Here is a 15,101-nt window from a genome sequence, read left to right on the forward strand (position 1 = left end):
TTGCATCCTGGTAGTTAGGATGGTGATATGCTTATGCTTAGTGACCTGGTCTGGTCGGTATCCTGGTTATAGGATTATGTTATGTTAGAGACCTGGGTAGGTCGGTGTCCTGGTTATAGGATGTTGCTATGCTATTTGATCTGCTAGATCAGTTTGACTGTTATTATGATAGCGTATGATATGTATGTGCACATGTTTGTTTGATTGGGGGGGTGGGTTGAGGCGGTCGTGCTTTGTGCTGAAGGCCAACATACCCAGGGCCCCCCGGATAGACTACAATCCCAAAAGGGTATGGTAGTCAGACCGAAGGCCCGGCGAGCGGTCCGGATAAGCTGAAGGCCCTGAGAGGCGGTCCAGACATGCCGAAGGCTCGGAGAGCGGTCCAGATAGACTGAAGGCCTGTGTGGCGGTCCAGTCAGGCTGAAGGCTCATGATGCATGCTGTTATATATTTGTTGACATGATATGACTATGGTTATATGAGGTTGGTATTTTGGGGGTAGCTTACTAAGCTTTCGGGCTTACAGTTTCAGTTTGTTGTTTTAGGTACTTCAGGTGATCGCGGGAAGGCGAAGGCATGATCATACCGCTCCTCCTGCTGTTATGATTTTATGATTTGATATTGGGATACTCTGATAACTATTATTTTGAAAACAAATTATGTAATGTTAAATGATTTTAATTGTTTTGAAAAAGTTTAAAATTGGCTTGAATTTTATGGGTGTTACATTAAGCTTTGTTCTTACGGTTTCTATGGTTATGGTTTCAGGTATTTCCGTTTCGAAAAGGAAGGGCCCGACTTGATCGCAGCGCATCCACCCATGTTTCCGCAACTTGATGATTTTGGGATTGTACTCTGATAATTGTTTTAATATGATATACTTTTGAATGTTTGGAATAAGATAATTGGTGTTTTGCTTGAATTAAAAATGAAAACTTTACCTTATAATTTTTGGGACGTTTCAGTCTCTCTCATAATCTTCTTTCTACATCTACACAAACATAAATACTCATTCATATGATTATAATACATAGAATCGTATTCTATCTTCTCTTAGGTATTTAACAAATACCATTTTCATCTAACCATAAATACTTTATGTATACACACATGCTCTGATACATGTTCTAAATGTATACTTCTTTCATTCTCTAAATATATACGCATGCTCCAATACATGCTTTTAAACATATATTCATAATCTGTCTTTATCTAGTAACTTGAAGGCATTCACTTAGTGCCTCAAGATCACACACACACACACACACACACACACACACACATATATATATATATATATATATATATATATATATATATATATATGTGTGTGTGTGTGTGTGTGTGTAGGGCTGAGTTGTTGTGAGAACTAAAAAAAACGTGCGAACTTACGAACTCATAACCAACTCATCATTTTTTAACACCAAAACCACCAATATTCTTCAGATGGTGTGTCTAAGCCATATCCAAGCTCAAAAAAAAGATTTGACAAGTTTTTTTTTTTTATTTTCAAATTTTGCATGCATGCACAATCAGCAGTGCTGATGAGCACAATCAGCAGTCATATAGACTGCGGATGTGCACAATCAGTAGCCATATGGACTGCTGATGAGAAATCAACAGTCCATATGACTGCTGATTGTGCTCATCAGCAGTCCATGTGACTGTTGATTGTGCTCATTAGCAATTCGTACAACTGCTGATTTTGCTCGTCAGCAGTCATACAAAGAAACCAAAAAAAGCAATCGTCAAAAATCAGTTTTTTTTAGCTTAGATATGGCTTAAACGTACCATTTAGAGAAGATTGGTGTTTTGGTGTTGAAAAATGATGAGTTGATTATGAGTTCGCAAGTTCTCACAAATCTTTTGGTTCTCAAAAGAACTTGGCTCTCTCTCTCTCTCTCTCTATATATATATATATATATATATATATATATATATATATATATATATATGATAAACATACATACATAATCTAATGAGATAGAGAAAGAGTGTGTGTGTGTGTGTGTATGTATGTGTGTGTGATATAACCCACCTAGTTGGTTAGTGAAGAGTAACTACCATTAGTGTCATTCTTTGATTGATGCATCTTGTTTTTTCTTCTTTTCTCTTAGGTCTATTCATACACATAATCAAGCTTCTTAAAACTTATCTTTGCCTATTAAGAGCTTAATGACTCTCTTTGTCAAAATGTCCACTTAATGGAACATATTTCTAACTTCTCATTTTCTACTTCTAAATCTAACCAAACAAATGAATTAAGCATCACATATTACCTAATTCATTACAATATAATATATTATATCAATCATTAATCCCATTTAGGGTTTGAAACCCTAACTTCATATATATGGATTTCATATAGAGATTGTTCAAAGCTCCTAAATACTATCAATGACATCAATAACAAGCTTCCTAAGAGTAATCTTTCATTTCTAGTTCAATTACATAAATCTCCATTAAATCCCTAAAAGCTCAAGGATGAAGAAGATGATTACCTTAGGAGCTTTCAATGTTCAATCCAAGCCCAATACACCCAAGAACCCCTCTTTACCCTTCTTAAGCCTCCAAATCGTCGGAGCTTGGTTGTGGGGGGTTTGGGTTCCTTGTGACGAGAATGAACCAAGCTGATCTATTAATCAGTTTTGATTCCACGTTGTATTGGAGAAGGGATATGTTGTTTAGGAGCTTTGAATGCCATATCCCTAAATTTCATTTCTAGTTCAATGACATATCCCTAAATTTTAGTTTTTACACCAATCCCCAAACAATATGGCATCATCGTCGTATTGGAGAAAGGAGATGTTGGGCTAGAGTTCGGCTAAGAAATCCCACGAAAAATCCCTTTTTATAATGCTTCATCCATCTCCACTTTAAGACCTTTAACGACAATAATAAAGAGAAAGGGAAAGAGGTGATCACCTTGTCTAACACTTTTCTCTATAAAGAACTCCTTGGTAGGTGTTACAAGAACTGACACCCTAAAAGAGGAAAGTATATACCAAATCCAAGATCTCCAAGTAATGCCAAAAGCCATTTACCACATAACATCGTCTAAGAAGGTCTAACTTTGCGAATCGAAGGCCTTATCAAAGTCCACTTTAAATAACATCTTTTTCTTTTAGTTTTTTGGCCCAAGTAGTGATCTCATTAACAACTAAAGGATCATCCAGAATGTTTCTACCATTAACGAAAGTCATTTGATCACTACTAACCACTGATACAATGACCTTTTTGAGAAGACCAACAAGGGTCTTAGAGATAATTTGTGTGATGCATCCAAAAAGGTTGATCTGCCTATAGTCTGCTAAATTAAGCGGGTCTTTCATTTTAGGGACAAGAAAGATAAAGGAGGCATTACTACTCGGGTTAAGCACCTTGTATTCTTCAAAAACATTGACTGCTTCAATGATGTCGTGACCAATTGTATCCCAATAAGTTTTTATGAAATTAAACGAGAACACATCTAGACCAAGGCATTTGTCATTCCCACAACCCCATACTGCTTCTTTAATTTCATCGGTAGTGAATGGTGCCTCAAGACTATAACAGTCATTGTGAGAAAGAACCCGAAATTTATTGCTCATGTGGTGAGGTCTACATTGATGCAACTCTTTGAACTTAATCTTGAAGAAAGTGTAAGTCCCATGTTTGATTTTGACTGGCTTGGTGACCCAAACCCCACTTATGTTCAACCCTTGGATGCGGGAACGTTTGACATTCATATTAACAAGTCCGTGGAAAAAACTTGTATTCTCGTCCCCTTCAAGCACTCACTTGCACCTTGCTTTTTGTCTAAAGTTGAGCTATCTACGTTGTTCCATTCAAGCAACGGTGGATTATAACTCGATAGTTGTTTATTCAAACGGTGTTCTTAATTTATAACCTCTCCTAAAACCTTGATCATAGACACCTCTTCAATCCCAAATATACTCACACTTGTAACTTTAAATCAAAGACTAAGTTAGTCCTAAATTTAGTCATGGATAAAATAGTACAAACATCATAATTTAGTCATTTGCCCATGTTCACATTAAATTAATATCTCCTCAATAACTTGGAATACGACAGAAGTTCAAAATGGATCCCATGTTCACATTAAACCTCAATGATCTACCACAAAGCAATTGAGTGTTGTTTTATGCAGTAAAAAAACGTAAATAGACCCTCCGTTTTTATAAGAACCAAGCTTTTGGTTGGCTATAATTCATGCTAAATAATTTTCTAAACGATTACACCTTATATCGCTACTCTCGATAAAATTTATTTACAATAAATCATATATCAATCAACCCCACATGATCAAGATGCAATCTGTTGAGAAAAAACTCAAAGTTAAAAATGTTAGACATATTACACAATTATAAATACAATACAATGCTAAAGGACTATAGAATAAAATGGGCTAACTATACAATGGGCCAACTTAAATGCTAAAATACATACACATGCAATACATGTTAGACGTATCATGTATTGTACATGTATGTATTTTAGCATTTAAGTGTGGCCCATCGTAAAGTTAGCTCACTTTATTCTAGCTCTTTAGCACTGTAATGTATTTATATTTTTGTAATACGTTTAACAATAAACACTGAAATAAGTCGCACCTGTTTCAAACATGGGAATCAACCAAACGGTGTAATTAAACACCGCCAAGGAGGATAGTTTCTCGTAACTTTCTGGGATTAAATTTGTATAGAAGGATACCTTAATCGAGAAATTCGTAAATAACTTCTTCTGACTTCGATCAATATATAGTATTTAAACAATTAAACAATATAATTATACTTATATATTGCTATTGGGTTCTATACAGTATTAACTTTATGCATAATTCTCAACTACAATACCCAGAAAAACTTACACCCAATCCGAATGTCCATCAAATGCACCTATATACGTTTTCCTCTGACGCCAAATGTGGCATACCATCCAGTAAACAATTAATCGGAGGGATTGTCAGAGTCTCCTGTACCCCATAAGCATTCCAACAAAATGGATCATCAATCAATTCCCCTGCAAACGGAAACAACTCCACATCCGACATTGTTATATTGGCACAAGCAACACTGTCACTGCAAGCAAAATGAATCGGAGGGCTTCTCACATCGTATGTCCCCTTTATGTTTCTGAAAGATATGTCTCTAACATACACAGCTGACGTTTGGTTAACACATTTCTTGTTTGTACAGTAGTACTGGTCTATAATGGCGCAATTCCTCACATTCTCCATCTGAATGTTCTCGAAAGCTATCCCTGTTACAGATCCGGCCCCACCTTGCCATGTCTTGATTCTAACTCCGTTGTCGGAATCGCGTATTACCACGTTGCGTACTGTTATGTTGGACACACATGCCTGAGAGTTGCGAACACCGAGGCTCCCAATACTGCAAAATTACACAACTAATTCTTTAAAGGTTGATGTGAGTAGTAGATTTATCATGTTTTAGATAAAGGACTTAATGAGATTAGTCTAGATATTTGTTGAGTCCTAGAGGTACTTATCATGTTTTTGATATTTTTTTTAGAAACGTGGAATATTGAATTGTTGGTTAAATGCATGATATATCCACCTACTTTCATTTAAATATTTATTATAGCACCATACTTTCATTTAAGTTGATTTATTACAACATTGTACTATGACCCAAATATAGCATTGTATTTTCAGTTTCTTTTTATTATTACAACATCGTCCTTTGTAACATCTAACAAATTATAGCATTAAATACTATTTTGTATCTGATACCGTCATAGTCTGGTACTTCCTCAAAGTATAGAATAAATAGAAGTATTATATTATAAATAATAAGATATATATTGAAGCCTGCCTCTTATAGGGGCTAGATTCATATCCTAATTAACCAATAATAAAGATAATAGTTAATAATTTATAATTTTAAAATATATAATAGCAATAAAATCATAATTATTATAAATTATAGAAAACCAGTAACTATATTAACTTTTGAGAGTTTTGATAAAATATCGTCGACAATAATAAAATTAAGAGAGATATTAAAATTTTACGTTGTGTCTAAATAAAAAATATTTATATATTTAATTTGTTTCATATAAGAAAAACTATAATATTTAATATGATAAAAATAAAAGAAACAAAATAAATAAGAAATTAAAAGATGTAAAAGAAATAACATGTGAACATTCAAAATAATGTATTAACGAAAAAAAAAGGCACATCCAAAATGAAAAAAACAAAAAAAAAATGGCATATCCATTACATACAAATCATATGAAATCAAATAATATTTTAGTAAGATAATAACTAATTTTAATATTAATTACTTAAATATAGATATTAAAGTTAGTTAAGTATATAACTGTATAATTTAAAAAGGATTATGGTTAGAATATAGTGACTCTAGCTATATCAATTTTGAAATTGCATTCATATTTCTTGCATTTAACCCTTAAACTTCTTCTCCAAAATAATACAGCTGAAACTTCCACATCAAGAGTTGCCATCTATAACCCACCTGATCCCATGGCTAGGTCCACAGATAACACCGTCTATATCAACATTCACACAACCCGGTCCTATTGAAATGCAATCATCCCCTGGAACAATTATTGTATGTCATAAAAACAAAACACTTATTATAAAAATTAAACATATATAACTGATCAAAGCTATAATCACCATATAAAATTCATATATACCATTGCCTATCGTTGAGTTGTAAATGCCAACAGACTTTGTGTTCTGGATATGGATCCCATCGGTGTTTGGACTAAGCTTAGGAGAAGAAATGAACACTTTATCTATCATTACCCCTTCACATCCATCAAACTTCACATGGAACATTGGACTATTTTGTATTCGTAGTCCACTCAAACGCAAATTTGAGCTCATAAAGAACCGAATTAACTGACATACAGACAAGAAATTTAGTTAGATGTCGATTCGTGCATTTTCCCCAACATGTTAATTAATGAAACCTGAAATTATATTTGTACTTACTGTAGGGCTATCACATGGTCCAGGGAATGTTTTTCCACCAGAACCCTGAAATCACATTTATTGCTAAAACATCATATTGATATATACATGTACATGTATAATTAAGTAATTAACCAGGAATATGCTTGTTTAATTTCCCAATATAAAATTACCCGATGAGGTTTGCAGGGGAGGTCCCACCATTGTTGGCCATTGCCATCAATGGTACCAGTTCCAGTCAAACTCATGTTATCAAGTTCATAGAACACAAGCCATTGTCTTCTGCTATCTTTCTTTGGCCAGTTATCTGGTCCAACAGCTGGTGTTAGGATCCCATCTACCTTTTTACATACAAAAACACATTCAATTCAAATAAACAAGTGTTAATTAGTTATGTATATGCGAATGTTTTTCAGTCATAGATCATGCATTTTGAAATATATATATAGAATTTTCTTACTTGAAACACAAGGCCTGGTTTGCAAGGTCCAGAGAATAGTGTGGAAGTTATCATGAAAGTGAAACCGAAGGGTACTAAAAGAGTAGCAGATTCTACTGCACAAGCTGCCTTCCACGCATCAACGAAAGCAGGGGTGTCATCTGTGGAACCATTTCCAATGGCACCATAATTCTTCACGTCAAAAACACATGATGAAACAGAGTTCATTTCATCACCCACGTCTGTTGACGACGATGACCCTTTGTTTTGGTTCTTGTGGAAAAGATATCTTCCTTCCACATTCATGGTGAAAACGAGCAGGGTCAGGAAAATGGTTGAAAACCCATGAAAGATCTTCATTGAAAATGACTGAAGAATATACTTTTAGTAGCCTTAATTTATTCGTGCATAAGATAGGAAGTTAGAAAGAAGAAAAAAAGGGCGTTAACAGTAGGGAACTGGTAGTGGTTTGGCTTAGTGACAACTGACAACACAGATGCAGTTATTTATATTAAAGCTCAGGAAGTTCTCTGATAAAAGATCTCAAGAAGTTTACAGGTGTCATGCCAACAAGGATGTTAACAGGTGTCACCTAAACGTTGGTTTGTACGTGGAAGCTGTGGCTCCCTACCCTCTCCAATTTTTTATTATTTAACTGCATTATTTTTGACATATTTAGTCGACTTAATTGGTCGACCTAATCTATTAAGCGCTCGTTCTAGATTATATACATAAATTTTTATCCGTACCTAACTCCATTTTTAGCCAAATAAACTTGTAAAAGTAATTAAAAAAAATCACTTTAAATTAGAAATTGCATTCATAGATTTAAAAACATACGTTCATAAAACCTTCAAAATAAACTAATTATTAATGGAATACTTGCATGTTGATTAGATACACTACTAGAAAATGAGGCATCAACGACGGAAAAAATCCCTAGCTAATTAGTGATGGATTTACAAGGGCTCAGCGACCGATGTTATTTTGTATGCCTAAGGCGTAAATTTTAGCATGTTATCGGTCGTTGACTTTTTTTACTTCCCTCCCAAATATTTCGCTTCCCCCGTTTGTCCCTCCCAATTATTTTTGTTACCCCATTCTCCCTCCTAAATCGACGCTCACATCTCATGCTTGGTTCTGAAATCCAAAGTCCAAATCGACACCCATCTCCTAAATTGACCCTCACATCCCAAATCAAGTACCGATATTCATCTTCATACCGTTCCTGAAACTTGATTCCAAGAGAAGAAGAAACCCTAGCCAAAACCCTCGATTCCACGACGGCCCTTCCTGCCGATAACGCTTCACCGTAGTAAGTTTCTTAGTCTTTGACTTCTTTTCTTTAGGTAATCTGTTGTTGATTCAATGGCTTATATTCTTGGGTTATTATATGGATTTTTTCTCCGGTTCTACTTTTAGATCTGAGAAAAAACAAAATGAGAAAAAGCAAATGAAAGAGAGAGAAAAATGAACACGGAAGTAGCAGATAGATGAGACCACAACCTTTGATTCTTTCCGACTACTGCATCAACAATCGAGGCTGAAATCCATTGCACCACCGCCTGAGCCTCTCTCACCAAAATCCTAATTCCTCAACACCAAGGTTTTTCTCTCTACCTATCTAACCAAGTGTTTTTGTTTCATAAAAACAAAAGTTGGAGATGTAGAGGAAGTGAAGAACGAGATGAATTTAAGTAGTAAATGTTTTGCTAGTGTTGTAGATTTGGAACTTGGAGACTACCTCCAAAAGAAATTTCATCACTTTCAAGTTTCAATGTTTAGGGTATATCGTAATTTTTTACTTTTATGGAGAAAATAAGATATATATTTATTTTAAGTTTGCATTACTTGTTGCAGAATTATAATGTGGGAAATCTTGCTCATGTGTTGTACAGAAAAAAAAAAAAACTTAGCGAAAGATGTTGTAGATAACTTCTATTGCTACTAGACAAGGATGTATATGGGTGTTTGACAAGGTAAGAGTTTTTTGGTACAAGAAAAAGAAAAGGGTGAAAAGATATTGCATTTTATATGTATTTAATTTAATACAATAAAATGTATTTAATTCAATACAATGGTGAAAAGATAACCTTTTAATGAAGATATTGCATTTTATATGTATTTAATTAAATACAATGGCAAGATAAAGCAAAAATATTGCATTTTAATAAAGAGCTGCAAACTTTTAATGAAGATATTGCATTTTAATGAAGAGCTGCAAAAATATTGCAAAAAGCTGCAAACTTTTAATGAAGATATTGCATTTTATATGTATTTAATTCAAAACAATGGTGAAAAGATAAAGCAAAAATAGTTTTATAAATTTATTTTACTCTTGCTATATGACTAGTTTAATGTCAATTATACTTTTAAAATCAATTTTACGTTATACCTCTAGTTATACCTCTAGTGACAAAAAAAATAAATGTTTCTAGACCTATAGTGACAAAAAAAACTGACAATTATACCCTTAAAAGGTATTTTGCTATTAATTGTTGCTAGTTTTTTTATTAAGATGAATATACGATTGCTATTAATTGTTGCTAGATTTTTTCCAAGTTGAAATTATGTTGCTACTATTCATTTTATGTAGTTTTTTTTCAAGTTGAAAGTATGTTGATATTAGTTGAATGATATGATTTAATGTTTAATTAGGTGTCAACTTGGTTATTTTTGCTTTGTAGGTTATTGTTGATCGTAATCGTGAGGAGATGAATGAATAACTTAAGGAGGGACATGAAGAATTTTAGACAAAAAACAAGAAATTGTCAAGATTACCCACCTAACTATACTTTGACATTTTTGATTTTTGTGATTTGGTTTCAATACTTTAAAATCAAATATGAATTTTTATTTTGCTAATCAAATTTTAATATCTATTTTGGAAGTCGAATGTTAATGTTTTGTTTTTGGGTTACAACATTTAAATTACATTTGTGAATTCGTGTATGGAATAGCGACAGATTCGACACCTACTAGACCATTGTTAAAACCAAAGTTGTAAAAATCGTTCGACGGCAGTTCGACGGTCGACTGGTGTTAAGAGATTAATCGGTCTTGGCGGGGATTAATCGGGGACCATAGATTATTAATAAAATATTAAAATTAATCAAATATTAATATATCTTAAGAAAAACAAGCACTTTAAAATTAGAAAATAAGAAAATTTATAATTTGAAAATACGAAAATATAAACATTTTGGTATAATATTTGAAATTTTGAAAATTTGAAAATTTTGGAGTAAAAAAAAAGTTGATTTTTTGATTTTTTTTACAATTTTCAATTTTTTTGACTTTTGTTGACTTTTGTTGACCGATTAATCCCGCCACGACCAATTAATTCTGCCAAATCCGATTAATCCTAAATTTCCGATTAATACCCTAATCCTTGGCGGTCGGAGAACGTCAAACGATTAATCCACGATTAATCGCCGATTAATCCCGATTTCTGCAACCATGGTTAAAACAGAAAAATTGTTCATTTACTTATAATCAGCGACAGACATTAGCGACAGATTAACGATGGTATTTTGAGGTTCCCTGAGTGATTTGTGTCATCACTAATCCTTTGCTAAATCTGTCGTTAATCCGTCGTTGGCTATTAGCGACATGGGTTTTTTCGACTGATTGTCCATCGTTGATACCTCAAATTCTAGTAGTGATAAGAACTTAGTCAAACATGGTTAAGAAGGAAAAGAAATGATTAATTGCACCAAACATGTAACAATCATTCAAGATGAACAAATGTCTTCAAAATCTCCTAAGAACACCCAAAATCTTCTCCTTCTTAATTCTTTGGTTTGAGTTATGCAAAAGAGACATGGCCCAATGTCTTCCAGAACTTAAAAGACGTCTTCTAAACAAAACAAGATGTTGATGGTAATTTTTGATTTTTCATTCTATAAATCATGTTTTACTTAAATAAGTAATCTTAAGAGTAAATTACACGAATCATCCATGTTCCAAGTGTCAATTTGCACGTTCAATCCTTATTTTTGAAAATTAACTTCCTATCGATGTTAGTCGTTTGTTTTCTTCATTTGGGTTCCCTCCGTGCCTAGCATGCAGGGGTATTTTCGTCATTTCAAGTCATGTGTATATGATCGACTGTGTATGGCACCATATTCGATATAACCAAACATTGCATACCCAGTCCCCGATCAAAACCTTTCTCTTCTCGCAAAAACCCTAGTTTTTTTTGTCAAAAGTGAAGATGAGTGGGTGGCGAGTACGACCACAAATGGATGAAATCGATTTGGAACGCAGTTACGGTAAGGAAGTCCAACCATTTTATGCTCTGCTCTTGATTATTTCAACCCCGATTTTGAAATTTTTGTTGTTTTTTTTTTCTTTTGAAGGTGGGAATCCAACTGTTTTTAATATAGCTTCCACTATGGAGGGTAGTTTACTAAATTTCATGGGAGAAAATACATCAAGGGACAGCATAAATTCGTGGACTTGGTCGACATTGATTTGTTCTCGGTTCACGACATTGATGATATGATGGAGGAGTTAGGTTGCGTTGAAGAAGGTAAGATTATGTATTATCACTTTAAACGATCATTAAGGGATTTAGATTTTGGTTTGTTTGCACTAGGTAGTGACTAAGATGCCAAACACTTAAGGTCTTACATTGCTAAACGCAAGCTAATAGAAGTGTATATAGAATTTCGGCATACCAACTTGCATACATATGTTATGTCTCCTAACCCATCAAAAATTAGCATTGAAGAGATTGTTGGACCCCCTTCTTGTTCTAGAAGGTTGTGTATTGAATGGATTGACACAACCACAGTTGAACCCCCTGTTTCTGAACCAAGCATGCAAACCCCTAGTGAAGTTAATCTTGTTCCTGTTTTTTGAATCTAGAATGGAACCTAGCATGGAATTTCCTAGTCACATTGATGGTGCATATGTTTCACCTCCTACAATGGAATCCCTTATTAAATTTGATGTTGCACCTATGACTGAGCCAAACATGGAACCCTTTAGTGAACCCCTTTGTGGATCTAGTGATAGTGAGGGTAGTGAAGATTCAAGTGACTGTGATAATAGTGATTTTTTTTCGATGAGGATAACTTGTTGGATGACCCTAAGTGGACATGTATGATTTCTACCACATTATTGATGATAACTTGGGGTGGGTTGGTAGTACCCTTGTTACAAAAGACAATGTAGTAATGTCTGATGACAAATTGGAAGTGGAGGTGATCAACACTGATGTTCTACAATCTGGATCATCATCTGATGAAGGTCAAATGAGTAAAAGAAGAAACAAAATTAGGGTTTTTGAAAGGGCATAGAAAAATAATACATCTCCAGTGAGTGACCATTTCTATATACTTCAAACATTCATAAGTTCTCGGGAAGTGAAAGACATAATTTACTTACATGCAATAGAGACAAGAAGAGAATTTGATATTGTCAAGAATGATAAAAACAAGGTCAAGGAAATGTGTAAAGGCACAATACCAGATATGGGGATACTTGAAACTTGTGGGAAAGGTGTACCAAGTCAAATTAGTGGGAAAGGTGGGCCTTCTTCCCATGTACATAAAATAGATTTTGGCTTTGTCATATCCATGACAATATGAAGCTGAAGTGGAGGGGCAAGGAGTTTAAAGATTGTCTATGGAAATGTGGAACAACATCCATTGTACAACAATTCAACCTTGCAATGGAGGAACTAAATCAATTGAACAGTGATGCATATGAATGGCTTAAAGCCATTCCACCCTAGCATTAGTCCAGCTCTCACTTCACAGGTAATTCATACATAACAGTATCCTTGAATTTTGTTGATTGTATGCATCTGAAAAGATTACTGACAAATTTTGTGGCACATATACGTCTATAGGAAAAGCACATTGGGATGCATCATTAAACAACCTTTGTGAGACATTGAATAGCAAACTTGTCAAGGGTCATGACAAACCAATTATAACATGCTTGGAATTTATTAGAGAGTACATAATGAAGAAGATTGTTATTATCCAAAATACAATTGACAAATGTTGTGGCCCATTAACTCCTATAGCTACTAAGACTATAGAAAAGAGAAAATTGAAACTGCAGAGTACATGGTTGTGTTTTGCGTCAATGGAAAGTATCAGGTTACAGGTGAAGGTGTTGAACAATGTGTGGTTGACATAGTACAACATACATGCTCATGTAACAGGTGGGAGGTCACTGGCATGCCATGCAAGCACGCCATATCATCAATGTCGTGAACCGAGAACAAATCAATGGTAAAGGATACCTGAAACATGGGTTCACCCTACATACTGGTTTAAGACATGGAAAGAGATGTATGCCTTTAAAATTGAACCAATTAATGGGAGGATGATGTGGGAAAAAATCCTTATCCAACAAAGTTACTACCACCAAAACTAGGGGTGAGCAAAACCGAACCCGAAAACCCAAAACCTGACAAAACTGAAACCAAGAAATAAAAACCAAACCCAAACCGCCGGGTTTGGGTTTAAATTTTTAAAAACTGAAAAAGGGTTTTGTCTTTGGTTTTAGTACCTCAAACCGACCCAACCCAAGATTATTACATGTTTTACAATGATATGCTATAATTTGACTTTGTATATCAAAGGTAATATACGTCAAATGCAAAAGGAGGTGGATTTTGGTATTAAATTACACCAAATATATGACATGTGGTGTTGTTTTAGTGTAACCGAGATTATTACATGGTTATTTTCTACTTCTTCTTGTTTCTAAAAAATTGTTAAACTTGGTTGTTATAAACTTTTAGTAACATACTTTTGATGTTGTGTTGGTGTTGAAATTGGTTTTTTTTTTAGTTTCTTTAATCTAAGTTGCTAAATTTGATTCATTTCTTAAGTTATAAAGATTTTTTGAAAAATGGGATATAACCCAAAACCCATGGCTTTAAACCTAAAACCCGTCAATCCATGGGTTGAACCCAAAAATCAATGAAACCGACCTAGGAACCCTAAAACAGAAACCGACCAAAAACCGAACTCGATGGGTTTCTAAAACCTAGAAACTGAAACACACGGGTTGGGTTCGGTTTTACCCCAAAACCGACCCAACACTGCCCATACTCACCCTAACCAAAACATCATGTGCCTATTGGTAGGCGAACAAAGAAAAGAAGAATATATGCTACATAATATGTTGGTGTTAGAGTGAGTAGAAGGACCAAGTCAGTTAGATGTTCAAAGTGTGGAAATGGTGTGCATAATGGTAGCAGCTGCAAGGGGCAGGCGGTGGGAGGATCACAAGTCAAGGGTAATGGTGTGGGAAGGAATGTAGGTTTTGTGAACAAAGGAAAAAGTCCAGTGGTTTAGTGTTTGTGGACTAGTTTCATGTCTTTTGGTTGGCTAATGTTTGTGATGTACTTGAAACAATGTTCTTAAATTTGGGTATGTAGCGTGCTACTTCTTTTACTATTTTGGTGATGTACTTCAAACTATGTTGAGTGGATGAATGTTTGTAATGGTATGAATGAATTTTTAAATTGGTTATTAATGCATTTTCTGTTTTTATTTGCAATGGTATGTTATAAATTGTAATGGTATTAATGCATGTTTTTTCAATTACCAAAAATAACACCACAATTCCATTAACTTGCAAACTGATATATCTAATACAACTTGCAAATTGATATATTCAATACAACTTGAAAACTGATATTTTCCGATACAACTTAAAACAAAA

General features: G+C 34.2%; 1 protein-coding gene and 1 long non-coding RNA gene across 2 annotated transcripts; one reads left to right on the top strand and one right to left on the bottom strand.

Annotated features, from left to right (window-relative positions):
* Positions 1-4,752: 4,752 nt before the first annotated feature.
* Positions 4,753-7,869, bottom strand: LOC145105204 (polygalacturonase At1g48100-like). Its single transcript, XM_079042337.1, has 6 exons — positions 7,428-7,869; positions 7,141-7,308; positions 6,989-7,033; positions 6,688-6,895; positions 6,504-6,585; positions 4,753-5,393 (listed from the first exon to the last, which is right to left on the bottom strand). Exons 1-6 carry the CDS (start codon positions 7,764-7,766, stop codon positions 4,889-4,891), a joined length of 1,347 nt encoding a protein of 448 aa, XP_078898463.1. The 5' UTR covers positions 7,767-7,869; the 3' UTR covers positions 4,753-4,888.
* Positions 7,870-8,401: 532 nt separating this feature from the next.
* Positions 8,402-10,296, top strand: LOC145147125 (uncharacterized). The gene is made up of 4 exons (XR_013728044.1): positions 8,402-8,721; positions 8,829-9,012; positions 9,267-9,385; positions 10,094-10,296. It is a non-coding gene; the product is annotated as an uncharacterized LOC145147125 (long non-coding RNA).
* The last annotated feature ends 4,805 nt before the right edge of the window (positions 10,297-15,101 follow it).

This window comes from Lactuca virosa, chromosome 1 (genome assembly GCF_052849685.1).
Source record: "Lactuca virosa cultivar CGN04683 chromosome 1, Lactuca_virosa_CGN04683_v6, whole genome shotgun sequence".
Classification (NCBI taxonomy): Eukaryota; Viridiplantae; Streptophyta; class Magnoliopsida; order Asterales; family Asteraceae; genus Lactuca; species Lactuca virosa.

Coding starts and splice junctions, on each gene's coding strand:
- LOC145105204 (XM_079042337.1), bottom strand. CDS start 7,766: ATGAAGATCTTTCATGGGTTTTCAACCATTTTCCTGACCCTGCTCGTT. Junction 7,309..7,427: donor AACCAGGCCTTGTGTTTCAA/GTAAGAAAATTC, acceptor GTATGTAAAAAG/GTAGATGGGATCCTAACACC. Junction 5,394..6,503: donor GGACCTAGCCATGGGATCAG/GTGGGTTATAGA, acceptor GTAATTTTGCAG/TATTGGGAGCCTCGGTGTTC.